Source organism: Mus musculus, chromosome 12 (genome assembly GCF_000001635.26).
Source record: "Mus musculus strain C57BL/6J chromosome 12, GRCm38.p6 C57BL/6J".
Taxonomy (NCBI): domain Eukaryota; kingdom Metazoa; phylum Chordata; class Mammalia; order Rodentia; family Muridae; genus Mus; species Mus musculus.
The window spans coordinates 27333169-27360789 of NC_000078.6; the positions used below are offsets into that span (position 1 = coordinate 27333169).

At 45.4% G+C, this 27621-nt stretch overlaps 1 protein-coding gene and 1 long non-coding RNA gene across 2 annotated transcripts; one reads left to right on the plus strand and one right to left on the minus strand.

The window, feature by feature from the left end:
- Positions 1–1099: 1099 nt before the first annotated feature.
- Sox11 (SRY (sex determining region Y)-box 11) lies at positions 1100–9550 on the minus strand. Its single transcript, NM_009234.6, has one exon. It carries the CDS (start codon positions 9238–9240, stop codon positions 8053–8055), a length of 1188 nt encoding a protein of 395 aa, NP_033260.4. The 5' UTR covers positions 9241–9550; the 3' UTR covers positions 1100–8052.
- A 2435-nt stretch (positions 9551–11985) lies between these two features.
- Gm30855 lies at positions 11986–25913 on the plus strand. Its single transcript, XR_381385.4, has 3 exons — positions 11986–18253; positions 25375–25508; positions 25599–25913. It is a non-coding gene; the product is annotated as a predicted gene, 30855 (long non-coding RNA).
- Positions 25914–27621: the final 1708 nt, after the last annotated feature.

Here is a 27621-nt window from a genome sequence, read left to right on the forward strand (position 1 = left end):
AGATGCCTAGTGAACTTCAAGAGCTAGCAGTGACCTCAGCCTAACTAAAGGGTGGCGTCAAGGGGGCTCCCCCTTGTCCGGGACTTTGCTCTGTCTAACTGTAGGCTCGGGATGCTTCTTGGATGATTTCTCTGCTTTCTCCACTCTTCTTGGTGTCTGGACTCTGACATTTCAGGTTACAGTCTTCCCTTCCTACTTCCTCCCCATTTCCCCAACTCAACCCTGGCCAGCAAAGCACCAACTTTTGAGTTGTTTGTCCTCACCCTCAACTCTTGGGCCCAGAACAGAGCAGCTTCGCTCCAGAGGCAGGTAGCCAGCAAGCCTTCTCTCTGGGGTCCCAGGAAGGAGGGGCATTTGTTCAAGGAGGAGGTAGAGAATGGAAGGTCCTTCAGGCAGGGGTGTATGAAGTCAGAAAGACAGCTGGTTGAGCTTCCTAGAAAAGGGGATCCAAAGGGTCTGACTTGAATCTGGCGCCTACTATCTTCAGATTGACTTGACTGGTTCTCCTGCCGCTGCCTTCCCAAGTGTTAGGATTGCAGGCAAGTGATATCATGCCCAGTTTATGCAATGTTGGGGACCAAACCAAGAATGTTGTGTACATCAGGCAAACACCATAGCAAATGAGCTGCATCCCCATCCCTGAGGGACCACATTGTCTGATGACTATATGCCACCCCTTAGATTCAGTGCAGCTGTGTGTTCACAGGTCACCATAAACTTTGTCCTGGGCCCTAGCAGATAATGTACAACATGGCAGAATGTTTCCCTGGGACCTCGTTCTTTTCCTGTTGACCCTGGAGTATTAAAAGAAATAATTCTATTGAAATTAGTGCTTTGACTGATGTCAAAAATTGGATTGGCTACCTCAAGTTCACCAAGTTCCTCAATTCTTGTAATTGTTTACACTCTGGTAGGGAGGGGGCTTTCCCAGCTGTAGTTACCAGCCAATTTCAAAGTTGGTACAGTGGTTATGTGAAGGAATAGTCATGGTGTGTGACAGGCAATCCCCACCCACCCTGCAGTACATTCTACATCTGCTGGGAGATTTTATCGTGTTCAAAAGCATAGGGAAAAAAAAAGTCTTATCAATAGAAATTTAGCCAGAAATGTCAATGAATTTATTTGTTGAATTCTTACAAAAAAAACATCTACTTTAAGATGAAAGGCTGTATGTAGTCTATCTTGTTTTCTTTCAAAATAAAAGTCAAATCCTATGAAAGGGTGACACCCTTTGAAAGTCATCTATGAAGTAAAAATGTCTTATATAAAAACCAGAGAGCTGTCCAACACATGGAGCTGGGTATTTGTTCTTTTGCTTAAAGTTGACATTGGTCTTACCAGGGGCCCAGAAGTGGGTGTGTGAGCCACGCATGTGAGTGTGTAAGCCGTGCCCATAGAGATCCGTCATGATACGACACAGATGTTTCTACAAAACCAAATTTAATTAATATGCAACAAACACTCACCATGTAAACACATCTTTAAAAAAATCTGATAATAATTCCAAGGACCACTTACAGGCTTTCATAAAAACATCTTATAGCAAGAGTTTCAATACAGAATGGTTTCTATGTCAAAATACATTTACAATGTAAATTGCTTATAGAGGGGGAAAAAAAAAGACACTGAGGAATGGAGTTTGCTGGCATTGGATTCAACATCAGCAACTGCCCCTGAATAATCCCTTCATCCTCTAACTCTGACAAACAGGCTAACCTACCCCTCTATACTTTGCCTATGCTTTTTATTTACTCTATTGGCCAGTTAAAAATACCAAGACACGATCACCATGCTTATTCCACTGTGGGCAGCTCGCAGCCTGCCCTAAGCATCACTTCCTGAGGGCCCCAGTCCTGCCCAAGCTGTGGGTCCTGGTTGGATGCTGAGACACCAAGACTTTTCAAATCTCTCAGCTTCGAGACAACACTTTAGGAGTCACACAGTAGTTACCCAATGCAAAGTGGGAAAGATAAACAAAAAACAAAACAAAACAAAACAAAACAAAAAATCAAAAACAAAACAAAAAAGTCACATAAAAGCCACATGTGGAGATTGATCACACGATTTTTATTGGTCTTTTGAACAAATGTATTCCTCTGTGAAAAACTCCTGCAAAAAGAGACATTGGAGTGTATGAATTCAACCCTGAGCATTAACACTGCATTCCAAGGAGGGCGGTCACGAAGCTGGTTTGATTGAAGCACAAAGCACAAGCCACTGATACTCTCTTGTGTGATCAGGTTTTTACAAAAAAATACATAGTTTTCAATAAATAATGCTTAATTTTACAACTTTGATACAGCAACGTCATACAGTTTCAACACACTACACTCTGCATGCTAGATAACCTCTACCAGAAGACATGACTTCACCATGCATTTGCTGCCCTAGTGCTACGGGACACTTACGTAGTCCCCCAGCGCACTGCCTCAGGTAGCTTCTCCTTCTCTCTGTCTGACAGCAACAGGTCCTGCGCTGGCATGCAAACTCTATAAAAGTCCCCCCATAACCCACTCAGACTTCTAAACAAAAGGGCTTTCCAGCTATTCCTCTCCCAAACCTGGAGCAGCTGTGAAAGTTGCTTTTTTTTTTTTTTCCTTTTTTCTTTTTCTTTTTTTCTCGGCCTTGGAAAACAGAACACTTGTTAACAGTGCCATGCTGATAACTACTCTCAGACTTCAGGTGGCTCTGTCCCGGGAAACAAAGCATCACGGGATGGGTTGCCACGACCACTAGGTGTCCCATACCTGAGACACAGGCCTCCGTTTCAAAACAGTCCATTCAAACAAGGGTGTTACAGAACAAATGGGAACAACTGATACCCACAACATATGTACAAGAGCAAAAGTAGACAAAGTGGGGAGTCCATGACAATGGCATAGGACGCTTCTCCCTGTGTGATTCAGGGGACGAGGCATAAGGTTTTTGAACACAAGCTGGGTGAAGAGAAATGGGATCGAGGGCCCTTTGTCAATATCCATTTGATCAAAATTCTTTTTACGCTATGTCTTGATTATTTCCAGTCGTTCTGTTTTTGAAGGGGAGGGGAATGTAATGTGCCTACTAAACTTAAGTGTCACGTTTTTTTTTGTTGTTGTTTTTTTTTTTAAAATCTCTTTGAGGACCCTGGAGGAAATCCTATGTTCAAATGCATTTTCAAACTTGTCCTATTGCTTTGTTTGGTCTTTTTTTTTTTTTTTTTCACAGAAGAGACTACATAAAAGAAGTTTGATCAAACAGTGAGGCTGGAGCCTCCACATGGGCACATCCAGGTTGCCTAGTGGCCGACTGCTCATCAGGAGGCACACCTCAGCTCCTACCTATTGCTCTTTGTGGCTGTGGTGAACTGTGTTTGTCAAGTGCCGGCAACCGGAAGTTCCCAGTGTGTGGAAACCACCCTGTCTGGGCACAGGCAGACAGGCACTGGGTCTTCAAAGAATATCGCTATCCAAGAAAATTATTACTTCTATACATGGAACGTTATGAGTGGATTTCCCTTTGTACGCCATGCTATATTTTATGCACGTTTTGTGCTTTTATTGAGTATAAAAATAGGTCTCCTTTAAAATTCTGTTTAAGTTCACTAAAAAACTACTTGTTTGTGAAATTCTCTTATAAACTCACTGCATCCACATGGAATAGATAAACTAATCAGGCAGCTAACGCATCTAGGTAGTGTTAAAAAAAAAGAAGAAGAAGAAGACGATGGGAAAAAAATGAAGGTGTGTTAGGAGTTGGGAGTTGGGGAAAGGGAGGCAGCAGTAAAGGAATGAATGGGAAGTGGCTTGGCTTCAGTACTTTTATACTGTGGTGGAAAACATAAGCAACACACAAAGGGGGCATGAAAAACCCCAAACCAAAACCTGAGTTGTTATCAAAGAGCAAAAAATGTTGAGCTCATCAAACCCAAAGAGATATGGCAGGATAAATCAATAGGAATGGACAGTGAGAAAGAATTGATAATCAAAATAAGCCAACTCTCAGAGAAACACGTCAAGAATCGTTACATGGAGACGTTTACTTTGGGGACTTATGAATTCCTGTTCGGACACATGTAAGGCTCAGTCCTGTCGTGCTTGCAGGCCACAGGCTATACAAAGGGTATCTGAAACTGACATTCCTAATGAAGTTTTTTTTTTTTTATATATAAAATTTGGCCCTTAGAATAACTGAGAAATATCCTGAAAAACCTTCCCTGAAACTGTAATAAACAAAGTTTCTTTATCTACTGATAAAATCGACAACTCAGTAAGCTAGTTTCGCTGGTCTTCCTACATAAGAAAAAAGCACAAATATAGTTGCCTCAGAAATCTGTTAAAAGCAGAGAACCTTGCAGGAAAAAGAGTATAAAGATTCTAGAAATGAGAGAGTACAAGAAAACCTCTCTTCCAAGTGTCCACAAAGATACATATGCCCATTAGGAGAAAACAGTGAGACTATACAGAATACCCCATCAGAGAATAAGAAAGCCGAGTGATGGAGTATATTTCTATTGAATGACTACTTGAAAATTGAGCAACTTATTTGCCTTATTTCCCAGATTCCTTGGGCAAAACTCATTTGAATTCTGAAGTGAAGAACAAATGTTCATTTCTTACACTGTTCTAGTATCAAGATGATTGTGGTTTCAATTCCCAGAGAAAAAAAGTAGACCTTGCCTTTTGATTTTTTTTTCTCTCAAAACAACTAAGTCAGATCCTGACTGCTAAGAGCATGCATATTTAAATCACTTCCCCTCCATTAACATTAAAAAGAACCATCCAGGCCCAAAAGAGCTGCAATGATTTTTTTTTTCTAGCTAAAGGCTAATCATTCTACAAATAATTTGCCCAGTGACCGTAGTCATTCATAACATGTATTTGCAAAGCACACTTTAAGCACACTGCCTTTCATTCGTATTATCTTTTTAATAAGGATGCATATCGAGAATGTAGAAACTGGAAATTATTTCCACAGCTTAAAGAATAAGAGAACGCTGGTTCAGGTGTTTTTGTTTTTTTGTTTCTTCAAAGATGGAAATCTCGCCAAAAAAAAATGCACTCGAGTCTGTGAACTAGGTACAGGAGCAGGGTACCCAACCGGCTAGACTGCTATGCACACAACGCCCACGCCCACGTTACCATTTTAAGATACTGTCAATGCTCAGTTAAAAATAAGACTTACTTAGGAGGAAAAAAAATGCAGCTAACCTTTTATTGAAGCCTGGCCAGTAGCTGGAATACCTTGTGTATTAGACATTCAATAGAGTTCACTGGGAATGGTCTTCACAATGCATTCGTCGAAACCGCTTTAAATATTGTTAAAAGCGCATTCAAGCGCCTTTCCTGAGTTCTAACTGGGATTTAAAAAAAAAAAAAAAAAAAAAAAAAGAAAGAAAGAAAAGATTTCTTTTTTTCCTGATCTCCAACCAAGAACTGTCTCTTCTTTTCCTACCAAGAAACTCGGCCACATAATTTTAAAATACAAATTGCAGCTATGCTTCCATTCTGAAGCCAGATCCTCACTCCTTTTCTAATTTATTTAAAAGTTCCTTCCTCACCATGGAAAACGCCCGACGGGAAACGGGAACACATGCAAATGTTAAGAACTCAAGACACTCAGAATGCCTTTTCCTTAGGCTTCAGAATCTGTCCCCAGTAAACCGCTGGTGAAATTATTCGCGGCTTAAAGGTCCCCGCGTGGCTCACAGCAGGGCGCTGTGGGGGAGGGGTGGGCGAGGGAAGCCCGAAAAAGCCACACCGGGTCGCCGCCCCACCCACGCGCTATGAGATCGCGCTGCTCCGTGAGGGCGAGCTCTCTATCTGCAGTGCCTGTCTTGCGTGGGGCACCGACCTGGATCCCTACTGGTCAAGTCCCCGCGGTCAGCGCCCGCGCCGTAATGGTTTCTGTGGGTCTAGAGTCGGGCTGTTGGGCACCGAGTTTCAATTCACTGCTGAAGGGCTCCTCGGTCGCGTGCGTCGCGGCCCTGGGGAGTTGGGCTTGCGCGCGGGACACCACGAGGGACAAGCTGGCGGGGGGGAGGGGGCAGTGGGGGAGGGGAGGGCTGGACCGGGCCCCTGGAGGCAAATGCTCCATCAAAGAAACCAAAGCCATCCTGCACCGTGAAGGCGGCTCTAGGCGCATTTGCTTTCCTCGTGCCCCACCCGCGTGGATAACGCTGAAGGGCGCGGCCCTCTCCACTCGTATCTCATTGAGCGCGCGCGCGCGCGCGCAGCGATGCCGCCCGCGGATGGGGGTGGAGATTTAAAAAAAAAAAAAAAAACCAACAACAACAGAAAAAACCCAAAGCCAGAAGCGGAGGCCTAGCCCTGTGGACACTAGCTCCAGACTCGCCAGGCACGGACCAGCGCGAAGCCCACGGCGGGGATGGAGACGCAGGGCGGGGTGAGAAGGGAGGACACCGGGCTGCAACCTATGGCAGCCTAAGGGCTCCAAAAAGCGGCATCCGCCCTCCGCCACCCGCGTCCGCTGCGCGGTGAACACGCGGCTCCCGGGAGAGACTAAGGGCCATGCGAGCTTCTATCCGATCCTGCTGATTTATTAAAATCAAGACACAGACTTCAGCACACACAAAAAAACCCAAAAACCCCGGCGGTGACTTCGACAGTGCATTGAGTCTGCTTCGCCACCATTTGCTACTAAATATGCAATGGTCTGTTTATTTAATTATATTGCACAAAATGAGAAAATTTTAAACTATGTGCCTTTCCTTTTTCTTTTTGATAAAAATCGCGTATCCAGTTTCAAACCTTCTGTCTGGGGCCCCGTCCACACATCACAGCGATGAGATACATAGGTCCTACTATGATACAGTACATACAGTCTTAAACTAAGAACAGCTCTGAGGTCTAGGTCACCATTTTCAATAAATCTTTACCTACAAATATTGAACAAATCTCTACTATAGCTGTACAAAAAAGTTTGCTTTTTTTTTTAAACCACAAGGCCTTTAGATGCAAGGATTACTTTTAAATTTTTAATCCTTTTAAACCAGGACATAACGTACCAACATATTTGCATGCTAAAAAAACAAACAAAAAAGAAAAACAAAAACAAGAAGAGAAAAAAAGAAAAAGAAATCAAAAGGGAAGAAGTGCCTGAAAGTCTTACTGAAAAAACACAGCAAGATTGTTCCCTTTTCACTGTACAAAAATACGCCTGAAAATATATTAATTTTTAAAAAAGATTGAGGTCTGTTATGTATCAAAAATGTTTCAATACCTTTTTGTACTGAGGTCTAGGCTGTAAGGTATTCAATCAAGGAGGTATAAGGGAACGAGTTACCAAAAAAAGGTTGCCAAGTAGAAATCACATTTGTAAAACCATAAACAATTTGATCTGAAAAGTAAACTCTGGTCTTAAGTCAGTTCACAGTTATGATTTTTGTAAGCGTTTGTACAGACTGCATTTTTTCAAGCTCCCTGCAGTTTAAGAAATCGGATGCATAGAAGACATCAGCTTTCTCCCTCCAAAAAAGAAAATAAAATAAAAAGGTTGCAATGGTCCCTTTTTGTGTTTTTCTTTTTTTAAATCACCAGTTCCTTTTTAAATCTCTTAAGAAAAAAAAATCAACTCCCTAGAGTAACAGTTGTGCCGTCTAAAGGGTCCTCTGCCGATGTCTTTCAGACTTCAAAGAGCCACAAGCTTCAAACAGCGCCTTCCGGAGCGGGGCCTCCTCCCCTCCCCCGCCCGGTCCCCTCTGCCTTTGTTGCAATCACGAATTTCAGGAAAAAGAAATAGAAATTACAAAACACGTTTTTTTACGGGTGGGGAAAAAATCACAACTCCAGACTAGGTGTGCAACTACCTTGAGACACGATAAAGGACGGGAAGAGTGGGGAGACCAAAAAATTTTTTAAAAATAAAAATTAAAAAAAAAACTTGGAAAATCTGTTTAAAACTACTCATTTCACTTTAACTCCAACAACATTTCATCACCGTTTCCAATTTCTCAGCGCCACATCTCTCTGACCATGAGCATCTTCTCCCCCTCCCCCCACCATCCTCTTTATCCTGACCGCCACGACTGCCTCCCGAGGAGCCCTGCGCCTCTCAATACGTGAACACCAGGTCGGAGAAGTTCGCCTCCAGCCAGTCCCCCGCGATCATCTCGCTCAGCTCCGGCGTGCAGTAGTCGGGGAACTCGAAGTGGGAACCCAGGCTGCCCTCGCTGAAGGAATCCAGGTCCTTATCCACCAGCGACAGGGACAGGTTCCCCGCCGCTCCCGCGCCCAGTGGCTGCTCGCAGGCGCTGTGCGCGCCCTGGGAGAAATTCAAGCTCAGGTCGAACATGAGGTCGTCTGCATCCTCGGCGCCGCTGCCGCTGCTGCTGCCGCTGGATGAGGAGGTGGACACGCAGCGGGAGGACGCGGGCGACAGCGCGGGAGGCGCGGGCGGAGGCTGCTGCTTGGTGATGTTCTTGAAGCTGTAGTAGAGCCGGCCGCCCGCGCGCACTTCGTCGTACAGGCTCGCGCCCTCGGGGGACTCGGCGGCACTGCTGAGCGTGGGGCTGGCGGGGACCTTGGCCACGCTGTAGCGCCTCAGCAGCTGAGGGGGTTGCTGCTGCGTCGGCGGCGGCAGCAGGTGCGAGTGCGCGGGCTCGTCGTCGTCGTCGTCAGCGTCCGGCTTGGGCCGTAGCTGCAGCTCGTCATCTTCGTCGTCGTCTTCATCGTCGTCGTCCAGGAAGACGCACTTGGCTGCCTTGCCCGCGGCGCAGTCCCCCGGCTGCGCCGCCTTGCCCGCGCCCGCCTTGCCCGCAGGCGCCTTGAGCTTGGCGCACTTCTTGCCGGGGCCCTTGGCTGCCTTGGCGCCCGCCGCGCTCTTGTCGGGGCTCTGGCCCGCGCTGGGCTTGGCCGCTGGGTCCGTCTTGGGCTTTTTGCGCGGCCGGTACTTGTAGTCGGGATAATCAGCCATGTGCTTGAGGCGCAGGCGCTCCGCCTCCCTGATGAACGGGATCTTCTCGCTGTCCTTCAGCATCTTCCAGCGCTTGCCCAGCCTCTTGGAGATCTCGGCGTTGTGCATGTCGGGCGACTGCTCCATGATCTTCCTGCGCTCGATCTTGGACCACACCATGAAGGCGTTCATGGGCCGTTTGATGTGGCCCGACGCCGTCTTGCACCAGTCCGGGTCGCTCTCGTCCAGGGCCACCGGGCTGCACGCCATGAACTCGCCCTCCTCGGTGTCCAGCGCGTCCCGGGGCAGGTTGCTCTCGGCTTCCGAGCTCTCGGCCTGCTGCACCATGGTCCGCGGCGGGGCTGGGCGCTCGGTCTCCTGCGCGGGCGCCCCTCCCCCTCCCGCCCCTCCACCTTCTCCGGCAAGTTGCAAAGTCCTTGGCCGCGCGCGTCCGCGGCTGCCCCCCTCCCCCCCGGCCCCGTTCCCTGCTGCGTCGGCGGCTGCGGCGGCGACCGGAGAGGAGGCGGCGGCGGCCCGGGACCCGCGCTCTCTCTCTCACTCGCTTGATTTCTCGCTCTCTCACTCCTGGCAGCCGCCGCAAGCGCCGGACCCCAAGCACTCCCAGGCGCGCGCGCTTCTTCTGCAAAAAGTTGAGGGCTCTCTCTCAACTCGTTATCAGGGTGTCATATGGGTGACATCACTACTCCCACCAGCCAATGGCTGGTCCCGACTCCGCCTATCTCCCGTTATTAACCACGGGCCCCACCTCCAGCCCCGCCTCCTGGCCAGTTTGCAAAGATGGGGGGCGGGGGGAGTTGTCTAGAAATATGTTATTTTTTCAAAAGAAATCCGCGAGTGCGCACAGCTGCGCGTGTCCCCCGGGCGGATGCAGGACGGAGCGAGAGACGCCAGCGCGGACTCAAGGGCGCGGGACGATGGACTGAACCCCAGTGCAGATGCACCCACCCGGGCACCGCGAGTGGGTGCCCCTGCTCATCCTGGGCGCGTCGCGCCCTAAACCCGCGCGCGATCGCGCTGCGCCGCTATCCAGCAGAAGGTGGCGCTTCGACACCGCGCGGCACCGTGCACGTGGGCTCATCCTCCGGTTCTTTTTCTCCCTCTTTCTAGAGCCCGGTCGCCGGGCCCTCCCTCCCCCCCTCCCCGCGCACCCGCAGGGTTTTGTCCCGTCTCTCCCCCTCTCGTTTTCCCTCCTGGATCGCGCGCATCTGCCGGTTCGGCTGGAGTAACGGTCTTCGGAGACCGCCGTGTCCGGGCGGCTCCGGAGCGGTTCGGAAAGGAGTTCACGGATTCAGGCCGGATCGGTGAAACAGCCCGGGACTCAGCATCGCCGCCCCTCCCCCACTTTCTACTCCATAGGCCTCCCCAACTCCCCGCGTCCCGCCTCCTCTGTCCATCACCTACGCCCTCCTCCCCTGCAGCTCGGTCCTGAAACCCTAGCTCTGCCTCCCAGCACGCACCTTCTGGGTCATTTGCTATTTTAACCCAACGGTACAAACCAAAGCTAAAATGAAGTGCACTCTCGTTTAAAGCGAAGATATTTCTTATTTGCCTGCTAAGGCTGCCGCTGGAGCGGTGGCTCCTGCCTACTGGTTTTGCCGGGCTCCTTGGAAACTCGCTTCTCTTTGTGTTGTCTCTTACCCACCTATGGCTCTTCTGAGGACAATGAAACGAAGCCTTTCTGCTTTCTGTTTAACGTGGCTGCTCACCCTGTTTTCCTCATACCTACCCACTGTCAGTTCTGGGGGCTGGTTCTTAAGATCTACAGCCCCTCACCCCACCCGGAGTTGCTCACCCGAGAAATCGGCCGCCCGGGACTAGTGGAATTATCTAAACATATTTCCTTTCAGGTTGGTGTACTGCACAGGGTACTACACTTCTCATCTCCCACACATCCCCACTCCGGACATAGAATGGTGCCAGGTCTTCATAGGCCATTTTATTTTTAAAAAGGGGGGAGGGGTCCCTGTATTTCACCCTTATCGTATTCACCCCAAAGAAAAGCACCGATCCAAGCACGTGTATTATTGAAGTTAACCTCAGTCTTAATAATGTTGGCATTTTATTTTAATGTTTAAGGCTATTGGAACCTAAAAAATTTACATACTGGTTAACCTGATGTCTGGAGATGTAGAAAAACCCATGTGGAGTGTAAAAATCCATCTTTGAGGCAAACCAGACATTCTCTCTTGTTTTCCTCTTAGCTGCCTGATTTCCCAGCAATGGGGACATCAGGCAAGGGTGGGGTGGGGCCAGCGAGTCCCCATCACAAGGGAAATCTACACTCTAAATACAGGGAGCTATTTCATCTCAGCTTCCAATTGTCAGGCATGGGGGTATATACTGTCATTCTTATTATTTCTTTTATTTTCTTGGCATCTCCCCTTCCACATCCCTCTCTGGCCTGTTTCGGTTGTTGGTTTGTTTTGTTTAGAGACAGGATCTTACTCTACACACCTCAGGCTAGTCTCGAACTCATTTCACCTCAAGAGCTACCTCTTGTGACCATCTGCCATCTTATTATACAGTAACAGAAAACGTGTTTGAAAATCTTTGGCAGTTTAAATTCTGCACCTAGTTTTGCTACGTTCCTGATATGAAATTGTGCACAGCTTCAGAAGATGAATGACCTCAGGAGAGGCAGACAGAGTCAGTGTGTGTGTGTGTGTGTGTGTGTGTGTGTGTGTGTGTGTGTGTGTGTGTGTGTGTGTTTTCCCAGAGGGCAGTAGCGCTCCTGGGGGTGGCGGATACCAGTCAAAATCACACAGAACTTGTGTTCAAAGATTAAAGAGTCATTTGTTGGAGAAAGAGGATCCCAAATAAGAGGGCTGCATTTTGCTGTGGGAGTCCAGAGGCCTTGCTGGGTCCTTTAGTAAACAGTTGCAGAGATTGGGGGTTCCGGAAGGCAGCTGGAGGAGCAGGCTTGAGAGCAAGTCTTGCTGTCTTCTCATTTAGGAAGGCTTTCACAAAAGATCAGGTAGATTGATATTCTATAATAGTGGTCTACCCACAGGTTTTTTTTTTTTTTTTTTTTTTTTTTTTTTGTCATCCCTAGTTATTCAAGGACTGGGAATGAAAGAAAAAAAGATTAGAAAAATCTGTAAACATCTTTTATTTTTCTAATTATATTGTATACACTTTATTCTTTCCTAAGAGAAAAATCTAAGTCTAACTTTTCTTTTAAAAAGAAAGAAGAAAGGGAATGTGTTTGAAGCCCTACACGATGCTTACAGGAACAGCATACACTTTTCTAAAAGAAAAATCAGATTATTAACAACAGCAGGAGTAAACTACTGAAAGGACTGTTGACTAAGAATTACTTAGCCTTTAGTAGTTTTTATCTTTTATTTGGTAAAATGAAAATGTTTCTGCTGTTTTTTGAACTACAGAGTGTAATCCAGGTACACTCCATTTCATATCCAATACACACTTCCTTTCTCTGCCCATGGCTGAGGTATGTGGTTTTCCTGTTAGGGATACACATTGCTGAGTACATAATTAACTCTCAGAGTCTTAATGGTCACATTTGTCTGGGCCCCCCATGACTATACTTTTATAATTATAACTTATCTTTCTCTTTTAGCACGAATACTAACATATAAAAGATATTTTACAAAATCATTTAAAGTTTAAAACATCAGAATAAATATAAAATATTCCTTTTCTTCTCAAAAACGTAATTGATTATACAGATAAATCTTACAATCATTCCTGGTTAAACAGTTGACTCATTTAACTAATGGAAACATGAAGTCACTTCCCCCTTCTCAGTCTTTTAAAACAAATAAACTAACCAGTACATTGACCTTCTTTTTTCCTTCATCTTTTCTCCCTAAACAAGTTGTTCTGTTGTGGCTGTGTCCTTACAAATGTCCCTCAGAGGTGTCTGTGGACATAGATTGGACTCCCTCTACCTTGGGTACAACACGAACACAAGCACTGAGTGTGTATGCACACCACACTTGAACAGAATGAGACTGAGAAGCCGCTTCGGACTCTTCACCTGATCCTCATGTTCACACATGCTGAAAGGCTAAGGCTTCTCACAGATTATACTATAGATGTAAGATCTGACTGAAGGACTGTAAATACAAGTCTCTCTGCTCTGTTCTTCCTCCCACCCCCCACAGGCATGTATATACAGGCACATAAACACATTTGTATGCACACACACATGTATGTATATACACATATATATTCAAATACACATACACACAGGCAGGCATTCACACATTGCATGCACACACATGCATACACACACACACACACACACACACACACACACACACACACACACACACACATACACACACACCCCACTCTATGGATATCATGTAGGGGAACTACATAGTGCACAGCATTTTCAAGCCAGCTCTTTTCACACAGCAAGCTGTAGATAAGGCCATTAGTGTTTGCATTTTCACACCCACTGGTTCTCTGCTGTCTGGATGTGGCACAGCCTCAGGACATCCTGAGGACATCCTGGCTGCTCCCAACAAGGTTGGGCGTGGTGAGTAGATCTACTGCAAATACCTTGTGCAAGTGTGGTGGGGGAGGGTGCAGGAGGAGGGGGAAGGGATACATGTGTGTGTATAAAATAGATTGGGGAGAGACTTTTACTGACCACCTCAGGGGTTTGGTTAACACATAAGAAGTTAAATTGGTAATGTTTGTATTAAGAGGCTGAGAAGGGGGAGTGTCTCCTAAACGTGTGTGTCTTGGTGATGCTGTTGTAATATAGTACTTCATAATGAAAGCATTCTCTTAAGTTGCTGAAGTTTGTAAGGCCTAGTATGCTCCCAAAAGGAGGGCCTCTGAGCTAAAGGAGTGGGGAGGGAAGAGGGCCCCTGCATATTATGCTAATTCTTCCTTGGGGATGGAGAGGCAGGCTAGGCAAACCTCAGAGCCAGAGTCTATGAGGGACCTTAGAGGGCTGATCCCCCTCCCAGGAATGTGGTCCTTGAGCACGGATCTCCTTTTGACACAGTGTCTTTGCATTGTGTATGAAAGAAAATACACATACTTTTGAACATGATTGTGACTGTGATTGTGTGTGAGAGCACGGGTGGCCTGTGTGTGCACAAGTGGAACTCATAAAGAAACAGCTTTGAAGGCATAAACTGAAGTTCACCAGACCAGATTTCTTTAAGCCTGAATTCTATTCACTCAGTCATTCTTCAGACAGCAAAAGAGTCTGTGCTCTTAGCAGTGAGTGTGTCATTGTGGGTAAAGACCAAGACGGGGCACGGACACTGGAAAAGAAGTGGCCTTGTACTGCCCTTGGACTAGGTGGCTTACTTGCAGAGAGAAGGCGCTTCTTGCTATGGGTGGGAAGCTATACATTGCTGTACCAAGGATGACAAAAACATTTGCTGGCTGAGGGGCAGAGGAAGGAAGACAGCAAGGGGGTTGATCTCTTGTCACCTTAGGCTACTGTGTACAGAGGGAAAAAGAGACAGTTTGGGGGGAGACCATCATGAGATGTTTCCGAGGTCACTCCTGTCTGAATTGTTAAATAAAGTCTATGAGCTAGTAAGACTTTTTTATTTTTTATTTTCTTACATTTATTTGTTTGCTGTGGCTATACAACGCCAGAAAACAACTTTTGGTGGTCTGCTCTTCTCCTACCATGTGGGATTAGAGGCTTGAACTCAGATTCTCAAACTTAGCAGCAAGTGCCTTTACACATTGAGCCATCTTGATGGCCCCAATTCCTGTCTTTAGTATTTCATACTTTTTTTTAATTTCATACTTTTAATACTAGGAAAAATATTCTAATTAAATTGTAAGGAGGAAGCATTATTTTTGTGACATTCTCTGCATCATGGATATTGCATGTTTTCGGACAGGGCTACCTAATTGTGGCATTGGTGTTTGAATGTTGTTTACTGCTTCAACTTCTGTCCCACTTAGATGTGGCAAACATTTATTTCTCTGGAATCCCCGTGACAGGCAGGCTCCACCCCTCCACCTCTGCTGGGTTCTAGCACTGGCTCCTATCTATGCTACCTCTTTCTGACTCCTAGACCAGCAAATTTGAGTTGCTAGGAAGAGAATGGGGCCCCAATGCTCCTCAGAACCCAGGTTGAAGTTCAGTTCACTTGTGTTGAGTATCTCTAACCAGGAGTAGTGATGGCTAAGTGGCTGGAAGTACAAACCCACAGCAGCATGGGCCTCATTCCTATAGTGGGGATCCCTGAAGCTCTTCATAGTAGCTTGGTTCGCATGTCTACAACGGCACACTTATTACACAGAATTCCCTACTCGACCCCTTAAAAGGGCTGTACTATGGTCTCTTTCCTCTCTGTTAATTTGATTTAGGTCCTTGCTCACCACCCTCTGCTGTCTACTCTGTTAACTGTCCTTCAGGCCAGCTCTAGACAGACCCAGTCATTCTATCTCCAGGTGAAGTTGTGTTTCTTTTCTCCATGGGGACTCACCTTTATCCATTTCCTCTTGAGTTGGGATCAAAAACACTATCAGTTCAAGAGTAGCTATAGGCCAAACCTTTGTGGTTGGCGAAGGAAGATTAAAGTAGAAAGGAGAGACCTGGAGACATTCAAGTTCAAGTGAAAATTCTCATTGCCTAATAGTGGAGTTTACTTCTACTTGTCCTCGTGACGGCTCCTTTTGGAATGAAATTTCCATTCCAGGCCCATCCCATAGTGCTATTTAGGGATAGGTAACATGTTTGGGTGCACAGATTCTGCACTGAAGGGCAGTATTGCTTAAAAGATCACGTGTGCCTTGAGTGTATCTGAATCTGATCTAGACAGACAGGTGAAAAATCTGGATGTGGAGGCAATTCTGCACCTGTGAAGACACCTGACATGCTAGGATGAGGTGGGTCTGTGTATCAAGCATGTGAAGAGGAAATGAACCTTTGCCATGAGACCAAGAACAGTGAGGGATGGAGTCTTGCCCCTCCACAACAACAATGCTGCCATTTGCACTCTCAGAAGGTGACCTCATATGCTGGTGGTGAGTTGTAAGATCATTTTGTGAGTCAAGTCCAATGGGACTGAAGGAATTTGGACACACGGAGATATACATGGAAGGAATCTGATAGGAAGAGATGTGGGAGAACACAACTGTTTAAAAGTCAAAGGCACAAAGACCTAGAGACCTAGACCACCCCAACTCTTAAGCTATAAGGAATCTGCTCTACCTCCAGCTTGATTAGGTTTCTAGTTTTCAAGGCTTGGAGATGAGATAGTTCTTATTGTCCAAGTTCTAGAATAATCTGACAGAAGAAGTTCTTTAATTGAAGTTCCCTCCATGCTAATCTTTGCATGTGTCTTCAATCCAGCAACCATCTTATTGATACCTCAGTTTTCTCCAGATTACGTTAGCCTATGTAAAATTGACAAAGACCTAACCAGTGCAGCTTCTAGGATGTACCTATGAGAGAAAACACACCATACTCTTGTTTCTGAGTTATTTTGCTTAATATGATCTCTAGTTGCATCTGTTTTCCTGCAAATGAAATAATCCATCTACTGCCAAAAAAAAAAAAAAACCTTTGGTGTGTATACACCACATTTTCTTTATCCACCTCTTTATTGATAGACACCTAGGCAGGTCCATAGCCCATGTGTTGGACAGTTCTATAGTTAAACATTGATGTGCAAGGATCTCTGTGGTACATTGACTTTGAGTCTTCAGGGTAAATGTCTAAAAGGCTCTTGTTGGCTTGTATAGTTTCACTTGTTAACAGCACTTCTGGGAAGAGGAAACCTTGAAGAATTTCCTCCATTAGATTGACATGGCAGCATTTCTATAAGGCACTTTCTTGATTGCTAATTGATGTAGGAGCCCACTACCCCTCTGTGGGTAATACCATCTCTAGACAGGTAGCCCTAGGCTTTATGAAAAAGCAAGCTGAACAGAAGCTTAAAAACAAGCATTAGGCACTGCTGTTACACAGCCTCTGCTTGAGTGTCTGCCTTGGCTTCCTTTGATGGTATGCTGTCACCAGTAAGATGAAACAAACCCTTTCCTCTTCAAGTTTCTTTTGGGGGACATTTCATCACATCAACAGAAAGCCAACTAGGGTGCTGCATCATATGATAGATCTGTATCAGGTTCTTTGAGACATGGGCACACCAACTTCCACAGTGGCTGGACTAGTTTACATTCCCATTGCTTCCATTGCTGTAGTAACCTCCCACCCCCACCCCAGTAACCTATCCAGAGATAGAAGAGTAAACCCTGCAGCACTGTCCTCTAGTAAAATGTTTTGCAAGAATTTCTGCTTAGCCACTCCAGCCATCTTTGTGAGTGTAGGCATTGATATGGGAAGGTCCTGTTAGCACAGAGGAAATCAGCATCACTATGTCTAGTTGTCACAGCTTCAAAGAGCATAGGCGTTATAGTGTCATTTGGGAGGTTTGGGGTCTTAGGGAAAAGTTTGATGAGAACTGAAAAAACAATTTCCGTGTCACTCAGGCCAAAGTGCACACTTGTACCATGGCCTCTTCTTGCTCTTTCCTCTGAGGACTATGGGCAAGGACTCAGCCTTTTTATTCTAACTTTTTTTTAAAATCTCTCTGTGCCTGCACTCTTTATGTGTGCAAGTGTGTGTGTCACTGCACACACATGGAAGTCAGAGGATGATCTCAGGTGTGAGTTCTCACTACCTTGCTTGAAACATAACCTCTTTGTTGTTCATCACTGAGGTTAGCCAACATAGGAGCTTCTGGGACTCTGCTGTCTCTACCTCTCATCTCACAGTAGGATTGCTGGAGTTATAGATGCATGCTACTGTATCCAGTATTATGTGGGTTCTGGGGATCCAAACGTTGACTCTAAGATTGTGTGGCAAATGCTTGACCTACCCAACTGTCTCTCTGATCCAGCACCTGGTTTAGGAAATCCTATCTTCCAACCATTCCTCATTGCAGGAAGAACTTAGTGTTGTGTCAGTCCTTAGTCACTGCATGTGTACCTTAGTTCCAACTATCATCATGTTGACACTCCAGTTTCTCCAGAGATCAAATCTACATAGTTGGCCCCACCCAAGTCAGGATCATGGATGCCAGGGATGTGCCTGGAGCCGGAGGACTATGCAGGAAGTTCCTCTCAGTTATTTATAAAGATCTGTTTCAGGCCTGAGATACTTCCATACAATGAAGTTCCTCTTGCCCAGCTCCCTAGTGAATTTTGGAGGCAGGAAAAGGAGACAAAAATGGAAGACAATTGGTGTGAATTTCAGTTTGCAGACACTGTGAGCACAGGTGTTAGGGGTGGAATCCCTGGAACATGGCGTCCAGTGGAGAAGTCATTGCTTTCATTGGGCTCCTTTGAAGGAGGAGCATCATTTTCCATTGGCCCTACCAAGGAGGTGAGTGCTTCCCCTGTCCCTGGGGGATATTCTTTTTCCCCCTCTCTCACAGGCATAGCACACTGCCCAAGACCTACTTACTGGTTGTCCTTTACCTTGAACTTGGCTGAAACTGTATTTTCCCACGGGACTTAGTTTGGTGCTCTCAGTATCTCACCAGTGTTATTGTGAATTGATCCCAGCTGGTTTTTGTTATTGTTAGTGGTGCATGACTTCTCTCTCTCTCTCTCTCTCTCTCTCTCTCTCCCTTCTTCCCTCCCTTCCTCCTTCCCTCTCCCTCTCTTTCTTTCTGGCATGGAGAATTGAGTGCACCACAAGATGTTTCGTGTGTCACCACTGATGTATTTTTTCTACTGCTGCACCTTTATTTTCTTTCTCTGAAGGATAAGTTTAACCCAGTGATTTCTCCTTATAAAACAAGGCTCTGGGAGCCCCTAAGACTATACAAATCTGCACAAGTCTGTGTATTTGTACACGTAATTATAAATGTGAGGGTGTTTGAAGAGAACACAAAGCAAGTGTTATGCTCTGTAGTGGGTGGATGCTTCTATAAATAGGATAGAGCATGAGGGCAGGGAAGCTGGTACCCATAGATGCTCTGCCCTGCTTCCCTGGACCAGGCAATAAGGCAGACCAGTGAGTTAATACAGAAATCCTGACCTTAGGGAGGCAATAGATCTTCTCATACTAATGGTGTTCTGTTTTGTTTTGTTTTGTTTTGTTTTGTTTTGTTTTGTTTTGTTTTGTTTGTTTTTCAGTTCTCTCATTCTGTCCTGTGGGGAAGTATATCCTTTACCCATGCATATTTGGTATTTTCCTCAGGATTTAAATGTGATGTTCCTAAATGCATATGGTATGCCTATATTTAACCTCTTGCAGGCAGAGGACAAGAGGGTATTTAATAGCATTCTGGGTGAATGAATGGCTGCACAAGTATAATGCTGGGTGTCTAATTTTGGATCTAACTGTGAAGAATAAGATCTAGGGTATAAAAGGAAAGGCATTTGCAGTATTTCCTGGGCATGTATTTCCTTGCTCAGCCACCTCAGGGGAAGTTTATTGTGTCAATGCTAATCACAACAATTCTATAGAATAATACTATGTCCCGTACCAAAATGGTCTGAGAACTGCTTGTACAACATACTGAAGTCGAAACACGTGTAAGATTGTATATATGTATATACACATATCTCTCCTCCCCCACTGAAACAGATAGCATCTAAATCTACGTATATCTTCCAGAAGAGCAAACCAGAGCCATGAAAACTCTCCCATGCTAAGAAATTCTCAGCCTGAAGTCTGAAGACACTTTGTAATCAATTAGCTGCCTGCTGCCCTGTGCAGATGAGCCCACATCTCATTCCCTCTGCAATACTCTTTACTAGTTGTGTGGACATACTTAGGGATGTAGGCTCTGCTTTCCAGGATGTGCTATCAACCAAAAGCTGTTGACACTTTGATACATGCTGCACTCTGAAGCATAAGGTCTACTGTAGGACAATTAGCCCAGAAAAATCCAGCCAAAAGCTTTAACATTGTGACTCAGAGTCTCCAATTGTTAAATCTCAGGACTGAGGACCAGGCATGCAGTCCCTAGGGGACATCTTTGTTTCTATGTTGTCCAAATGGCTGAATACTTTGTACCTGTGTCTAAGGGTTCTGTGAGACTCATATCATCCATAACATTATTTTTAAACATTATGATTATAAAATAGCATCACAGACATGTGCTGTAGCACTGGGTAACAGGAGATGAATCTAGGAATAGTGGGGTTTGGGACATTTCCTCTGGATTTGTTTGTGCTGCATAGGGAATCGGTTTTCTAATTTATCTAGGGAGTAGAAAGCAAGGAGATGTACCACGGAAGTCCATCCTGCTGTCTCACCTTAGGGAAAATGTTCTTGAGTGGTTAGGAGCCTAGCTGAAGTTCAGCCATAAACTTCCAGTGGTATGGGATTCTAGATGCGAGTGATGGCTACATAGTCAGTGGTGCCTCTGGGGTCTGTGTCCCATCAGGCAGCATCTGCAGGTACACAGCAGGCTGAATAGGCACTTGGCTGGTACCCCACGTTTTCATTCACATTGTTTATGCTGATGGTAGAGTTCTGCACCATCAGCTACATCACAGACTGCCAGTCAGCGGGAGACAATACATAAAGAAGAGAAGAAATGAAGGAAGGCCTCTTCTAGGAAAACTAGGCCTTCAGTGGTAGCTTTTTCCTTCAACTAAACTTAGGGGTCTACAAAACATAACACAATGCCAAGCTTTGCAAAACGTCACTTTTCTCCACGTCTGACTTTCTGTTCTCCCCTTCCACAGAAGCTGAGAAGAGTTGTGAGGGTGTAAACTGGGACATCTGATTTAACTGGATCTTACAACAACAGCAACAACAACAATAATTTTGTGATTATTACTATGTGTGTTCGATGGGTATGGGTTCTAGAGTGCCATAGCATGCATAGGGAGTCAGAGGACACATATGTGGAGTCTGTACTCTCCTTCCATGCTAACATGGGTTCTGAAGATTGAACTCAGGTCTTCAGGTTTACATGGTGTGTTTACCAACAGAGTCATCTCAATGGCTCCTAAGGTTTATCTCTGTCTAAAGACTTAGAATGAAGACCAACTGAGACATCCGGACTCAAGGACTAAACAGTTATCAGATGCTTGGCCTTTTTGATGGCCATCTCCTGATAGCCATCACTGGATGATGGACCATAGCCTGTGAGCTACTTTAATAAATCCAATTTTGATATATGCAGAATCATTCCAGCAGTTTTGTTCCTCTTGAGGACCCCAACTAATACAACCACTAAATAGACATTGAGCTAAAGTAGGAGGCCTTCTCATCATTAAAACCCTGAACAAACTGACTAGAATAGCACAGATGTTTAACTAGCTTAGAATGAATGAATGAATGAATGGATGGATGAATAAAAGTAAGCAAGCAAGCAAGCAAGCAAGAAAGAAAGATATTGATTCACCCAGCTGGAAAGAGCCATCCATGATACATAAACATGTGTTTGCAACTCATGAACCTGGTTGTTGTTTCTCCTCAGAATGTAAAAAATATCCCCTTTCATTAAATAATCTAGATTCTTGAACAAATTTCATTACACTGACTTAGTGAAAAGAGAGCCATTGCAAGTAAGATTGACTCTTAATGGAATTATATTGATAAGGAGACTAGTGGGCTGGCTAAGCAGATAAAAGATTTTACTGCTTGCAGACCTGGGTTCATCTCCCAGCTCACAACCCCTTATAGCTTTATCTTCAATATTCTTTTCTGGCTTCCAGAAACACCTGCACTCAGGTGCATATAATCATAGGCACACACACACTTAAAAAAATAATAAAACAACCTGCATCTCTTAAGGTAAAGTCAAGGAGGATGTCCAAAAGCTTAAGATTGTCCTTGGCTCTGTAGATCCAGGAAAGATCTCTCAAGTCAGATGTGGTGGCACACACCTTTTACCCCTTTATTCAAGAGGCAGGTAGATCTCTGTGAATTTGAGGCAAATCTGGTTTACATAATGAGTTCTAGGCAAGCCAAAGCTACATATCAAGATCTTGTTGGAAAGAAGGGAAAGGAGGAAGGGAGGAAGGGAGGAAGGGAGGAAGGGAGGAAGGGAGGAAGGGAGGAAGGAAGGAAGGAAGGAAGGAAGGAAGGAAGGAAGGAAGGAAGGAAGGAAGGAAGGAAGGAAGGAAGGAAGGAGGAAGGAAGGAAAAAAGTCTCCAAACCGACACTGGGATACCATTCTGTGTCTAATGTGTCCATTTTCTAAATCAGACACAAGGCCTGCATGTCTGAACACAATATTCTTTTTAACTGGATTTCCTGGTTTTTGAGTATGACTATGTGGCCCAGTGGAGCCAAAGCTTGCATACTTCTTGGTGAGTTCTGAGTGCTTTGTACTGTGTCAGGCAGTGACACACTCATAGAAGAGAAACATGCCTGGTCATCCTCACTCCTCCCTGAAGTCATCATCACACAGAACAGAGCCAGTCCTCACTCATCCTAGCATCTTTCTCACAACCTGAATCCTAACGAAGAACAAGAACACAGCCAAAGCCAAGTAGCATCTAATTACATCATCAGTTGTTGCTGTGGCTGACCCTGGGAAGGTCACATAATTGCTTTTGTGTCTCCTCCCCACCTACAGAGTAGGAAGGATAAAAGCCTTAGCTTTCTCCTTGCTGATCTAGGGACTAAGCTGACAACTCCTTGGAATAGTGTTGTGATGTCTGACCTGGCATGGAGATGCAGGGCTGCACTTCAAAAGATCTTTTAATTAGGCTAAACTCCGTGATACATGTATCTGTATGCTTCCATCTGTATGCTTCCTCTTGTCTGTACATTTTATTTATACACACACACACACACACACACACACACACACACACACACACACACACACACACAGGAGACCACAGGCAAATGTGTGACAAAGACAGGCAGAGAAAGAGTTGAAAGGTGTGCTACTGTGTATAGTGAATGTGTCTGCACCTGTGTATGTGATCCTGCATGTGTGTGTTCCTGTACTGTGTGTGCTCCTGTGTGTGTACATGGATGCTCCTATATGTGTGCTATTGTGTGTATGTACTCCCACATATGTGTTGTGTGCTACTGTGTGTATGTGCTATGTTCCTGTGTGTAATTTGTGTGTATGCGTTATTGTATGTATGTGTGTGTGCCCATGTGCAGTATGTGCTCCTGTGCTGTGTGTGTGCTACTGTATTCATGTGTGTTGTGTTCACATGTGTGTTAACTATAGGCACATGAATATATAGGGCAGAGGACAACCTTGGCTCTTGGTCCTCAGCTTCTGTTTTGTTTGAGACAAGCATTTTTGTTGTTGTCCACAGATGTGTACACCCAAGTAGTTGGCCCACTGGCTTCTGGGATTCTCTTGTCTCTGCCTCCCGCTAATCCTCCTACTAATGCCATATAGTGTCTACTTTTATCTTGATTCTGGAGATTTGAACTCAGGCCCCGATGCTTTTGAGCAAATAGTTTTACTTACTGAGTGATCTCTCCAGCATAGACATTGCCTGAAGAATCAACATTTACCACGGATGGTAAATCTCACACACTTCAAGTTCTTTCCTTAGGGCTCAGATGACCTGGGTATTCGTGGACAATGAGGCTGAGGGGCTGCTTCGGTTAATTCTCAAGAGAGTGTGCCACGGGACCTGTGTAGACCATACCATACTGTAAGATCAAGAAATACACACATGACATATTGCAGAGACACATGTCTCTGAGTGCACATCTCAGTGCAGGAAAACAACGTGACTTCATTAGAATGAAGTGCAAAAGCCTGTTTCCACTACAGCCTCGAGTTACTGCTCAAGGGCAAATCTTCATGCCAACGTTCACACATGCATCACCACCTTTCTATCTCAGGGATTGCTGGCATGACAGCACTATAGAGAGAAAAAAATATATATCTAAATGAGGACTCTCATTTTAATGAGGAAAAATGATTTATCTGCACTTTCAACAGGCAGCCCCACACTGCCATTATTTGAGAGTCAGACAAGCAGGTTTCACTTTAGCAGAGCCAGTAGGGTGATGTTGATTTAGGTGAAGACTGAATGCGAATGCATCTTGCAAAGACTCCACTGGGAGTTCCTAGCAGCCTCTGTCTGTTTCACACACACACACACCCAGCAAGGGTGGCCCTGCATTAGCCAGCTGCCCGTTCAGCCAAGGCACTAGGAAAGGACTCGCTGGACTCCAGAGCCACCTGCCTGCTCTGAGGCTCTCCAGAGTCCCTGGTGGATTAGGCTTCTGCCGCTGCATTATGGTTTTGCTTCTGCAGCTGCCTCCTCCCTGGCCCATTCTGCCATCCTAAGTGTCGGCCTAGCCACCTGCGGTGCCACCTTATCCTTGCTGGCCAGAGCCAGCAGGTACTCCTCAGCAGGCAGCAGGCGCTGTGGCTGCAGGTGTGAGAGGCCAGGTGTTCCATGAACCTTGGCACCTCTGCATGCAGAAGGAGCCAGGGGGAAGAAAGAGGCTGTGAACGGCAGAGCTGGCGGCTGGCCAGGCTTCCCCTGGCATGTCAGCCGTCTGACAAAGCCAGGCTCCTGCCAGAGCAGCAGGCAGGAAGCCCGGTTGCCCAGGGCCATCGATCAAGCAGTAAATAGATGCACCTTGTAGGGGTCCCAACCCCCAATCCTTGAGGCTGCGAGTCCCCTGACCTATTGTGTAGTTCCTCCCTGCCTTGAAATAAGCCCTTCAAGTTAAAATGTGGCCTTCCACTAGCAACATGGACACCATCTGGTTGTTGCTTATAAATGCAGAATCCTGACCTCTGTTCTCAGCTAGCAGTAGCAATGACAATGGCAAAGTCAACAACATGATGAAGACACAGGTGATCACATGTCTAACCCCACGCTACCTTTCCCAAGCCTCTATGGTCTAGGCCCAACCTCTTCTCACCTTAAAGGCTTCCTGCATTCTGGTTATGCTCAGGATTGAGACAATAGGGTTCTGAAGAAGGGCCAGAGGAATCTCCTCTTCTCGGAAAGTCCTGAGGTAGCTGCCTAAGGAGGAATTATCTTGGCAGGGAGCTTCATTTTTTTTCAAATAGAATTCGAGTGGCTGACACACTGCATATTAAACATGAAAAACCGAACAGAGACAAGACCTGGAAGCTCTAAAAAGAGGGAGAGAGGCTAGAACGAGCCAATGGAAAGCCTGGCAAGGCCTTCAAGAGGCTGAAGCAGGAGGATTGTTGTGAGTTCAAGGCCAAATCCTTGGTGACATCTTGTCTTCTGTAAAAGCAAAAGCAGAGTTGAGTGGCTCTTCACAGAACATCCCTTCATGAGGTCCTCTCAGTGGAAGGAAGCGGACCACTTGGGTTCCTAGGAGGTGGAAGTGGGAGGTATCCAAGGCAAAAAGGCTGAGAATCCTGTCATAGTTCACGGTGTCTACAGCTTAAAAAACGGATCAGATACATTTGCAGAGTGTGCTACTGTAATAACCTGATATGGAGAATTACAGCCCTGTAGAATTCCTTTATGCAATTCTATGCTTAAGAAAAGCAGCCCCCAGGTAGCTTAAAAACAAGTGATATCATCCTGTAGAGTACCCATTTCTCTTCTCTCCTTCAGGCAAGTTGAGGCTGTGCAGTCCTTCAGTCAACAGGAACCTCAGAGCTGATGCTTACAAGGGTTAAGACTGAACTCTATGAAAAAGCCAGAAATGCAGTTCTTCCAAGTTGGCCCTCTGGAGAAGACCACACTGGGTCAGTGCTGGAGGCCTTGCCTCTCCAGTTTCTGTGAGTAGTCTTTACTGTTATGTATTTATTTACTTATTTATATGTTTGCGTGTATAGGTCTTGCCTGCATGTATGTTTGTGTACTGCACATACCCTGGTGTCTGAGAAGATCGGAAGAGGACATTGATCTCTTGGAACTGGGGTCGTGGATGCTTGTGAACCATGGTGTGGGTGCTGAGAACAGAACCCGGGCCTTCTGGAAGACCAGCTGGTGCTCTTATTGATTGGGTCATCTTTCCAGCCCCTGCATGCCTTGATTTGAAACACCTACATGTCAACTTAATCCTTCCTCATGGATGGAAAGATGATTTTCAAAATATTTTAAATCATTTTGTGTTAGTTGCAAATCCAATAAACATCCCCAAGTGGCCATCACCTGCCTCTGCTTATAGCTCTGAACTTTGTCATCGCATAAGTGATTGTGAGAAAAACTCACAGATGCCACATAAGAAACTACTTTTTCTTTTTTTCCAAAATAGTATTTTTATTGATTCCTTGCGCATTTTACCTCATATATCCTGATCATATTCATTTCCCAGTCTTCCCTGTCTGTCCCTCCTTTTTCTAACCTCCCCCTCCAACATCAACAACAACAACAACAACCAAGTCCAATTTGTGTTATTCAAATACTTAGTGGAACATGGTTACATTCCCAGTGGCCCACTTCTAAAGAAAATTGAGTCTTTCTCCACCTGCACCCATACCCAAGCCACTTCTAAAATCAGGTTTGTGGATTTCTTCTCTGGTGATTTTGGTACTTTATAATCCTGCCTAAACAGAAAAGAAATTGTTACCAGGAAGCACAAACTGAAGTTCCCAAGGAAGAGCTGTGCATCGCTGGTAATGGTCCAGAGATGCCCAGGCCCTTCCTAAGCTGGACTACACTGCCATGACCACAGGGGATGGTGAATTTAAAGGAAGAAGTCCTTAGGGCCGACTGTGTATCTGCTTCTTCTCATTTGTCCCTATTTTACAACTAGTTACCAGGCATTTTGAAAGTGAGAAAACTGAGACTTGGGGTAAGCTCATTGTATATGTCATGGAACAATGGTGTGTGCAGCCATACTGGACTTGCCTGGCTGGAGAGCCTGCATTTCATTCTAATAAGCACTGGAAGGCTGGGAGGTCCCTGATACAATCTCTAGTACAGTAGCATTTTGAATAGCTTGATTCCCCCTGGAAGGATTTTACTACCTGGAGGGAGACTGAGAGGAGGCAGGTTGTTCTGTTCCATGGAAGGAGCCACAAGCAGGCTCAAGGAAAGTTTCAAAAAGCTAACAGTGTGTGGTCCTGGGTTTGAAGTGGGGTAGGGTAGGGTTTCATTGGAGTGGGAAGTAGGCTGAATGCTTTGTGTGTAAGGAGATGCCCACTCTCAGTCAATTTGCTTTACAAAATCCTGAGTCATATGTCTACCAGAAAAAAAAATTTAATAAGTCTGTTGAGAAGAAAATCAAGGAATACTAGTAGGTCTGTCTGTCTGTCTTCTTCCCTGGTTCCCATCCTTCTTTCCTCTTTCCCTCTAACTTTCTTCTTTCTCTTTCTTTCTCCTTTTCTCTCTCTCTTTCCTCCTTTTCTCTCTTTGGCCCTTGTGCTCCCTCCATCCCTTCCTTTCTTTATCTTTCTATAGACCCCTCATCCTTTTCTCCCCTTTCCAATTGTTTTTCCTTCTTCCCTTCCTCCTTCTCCTCCTTACTTCTCCCTTTCTTCTGCTTTCCCTTTCTTCATTTCCCCCTCCTTCTTTCTTCTTTGTCCTCCTCCTGCCTAGTTTGCACTCTCTCCTCTAATGAATCCTGGGACCTGTGTGACTACTCAGGACTGGGCCTCAAACCTTTACTTTTTACCCTACAACTTTGCATCCTCAAAGGAGCCAAATGTCCAGTGGCATATCAAGATGCTGAGGACGCTAATGGCATTAACCTCACAAGAGGCTTTCCAGAAGTGAACCTGTATCCAACAGGAAGCTAGATATACTAACTTCATCAAAGTGAGTATGATCATTTGGTTTTTTTTTTGTTTTAATCTCCCTGTCAAGGGATTTGAAGACTGATTAAAATTTCTCAGGCACTGTTAAGGTTGCAAA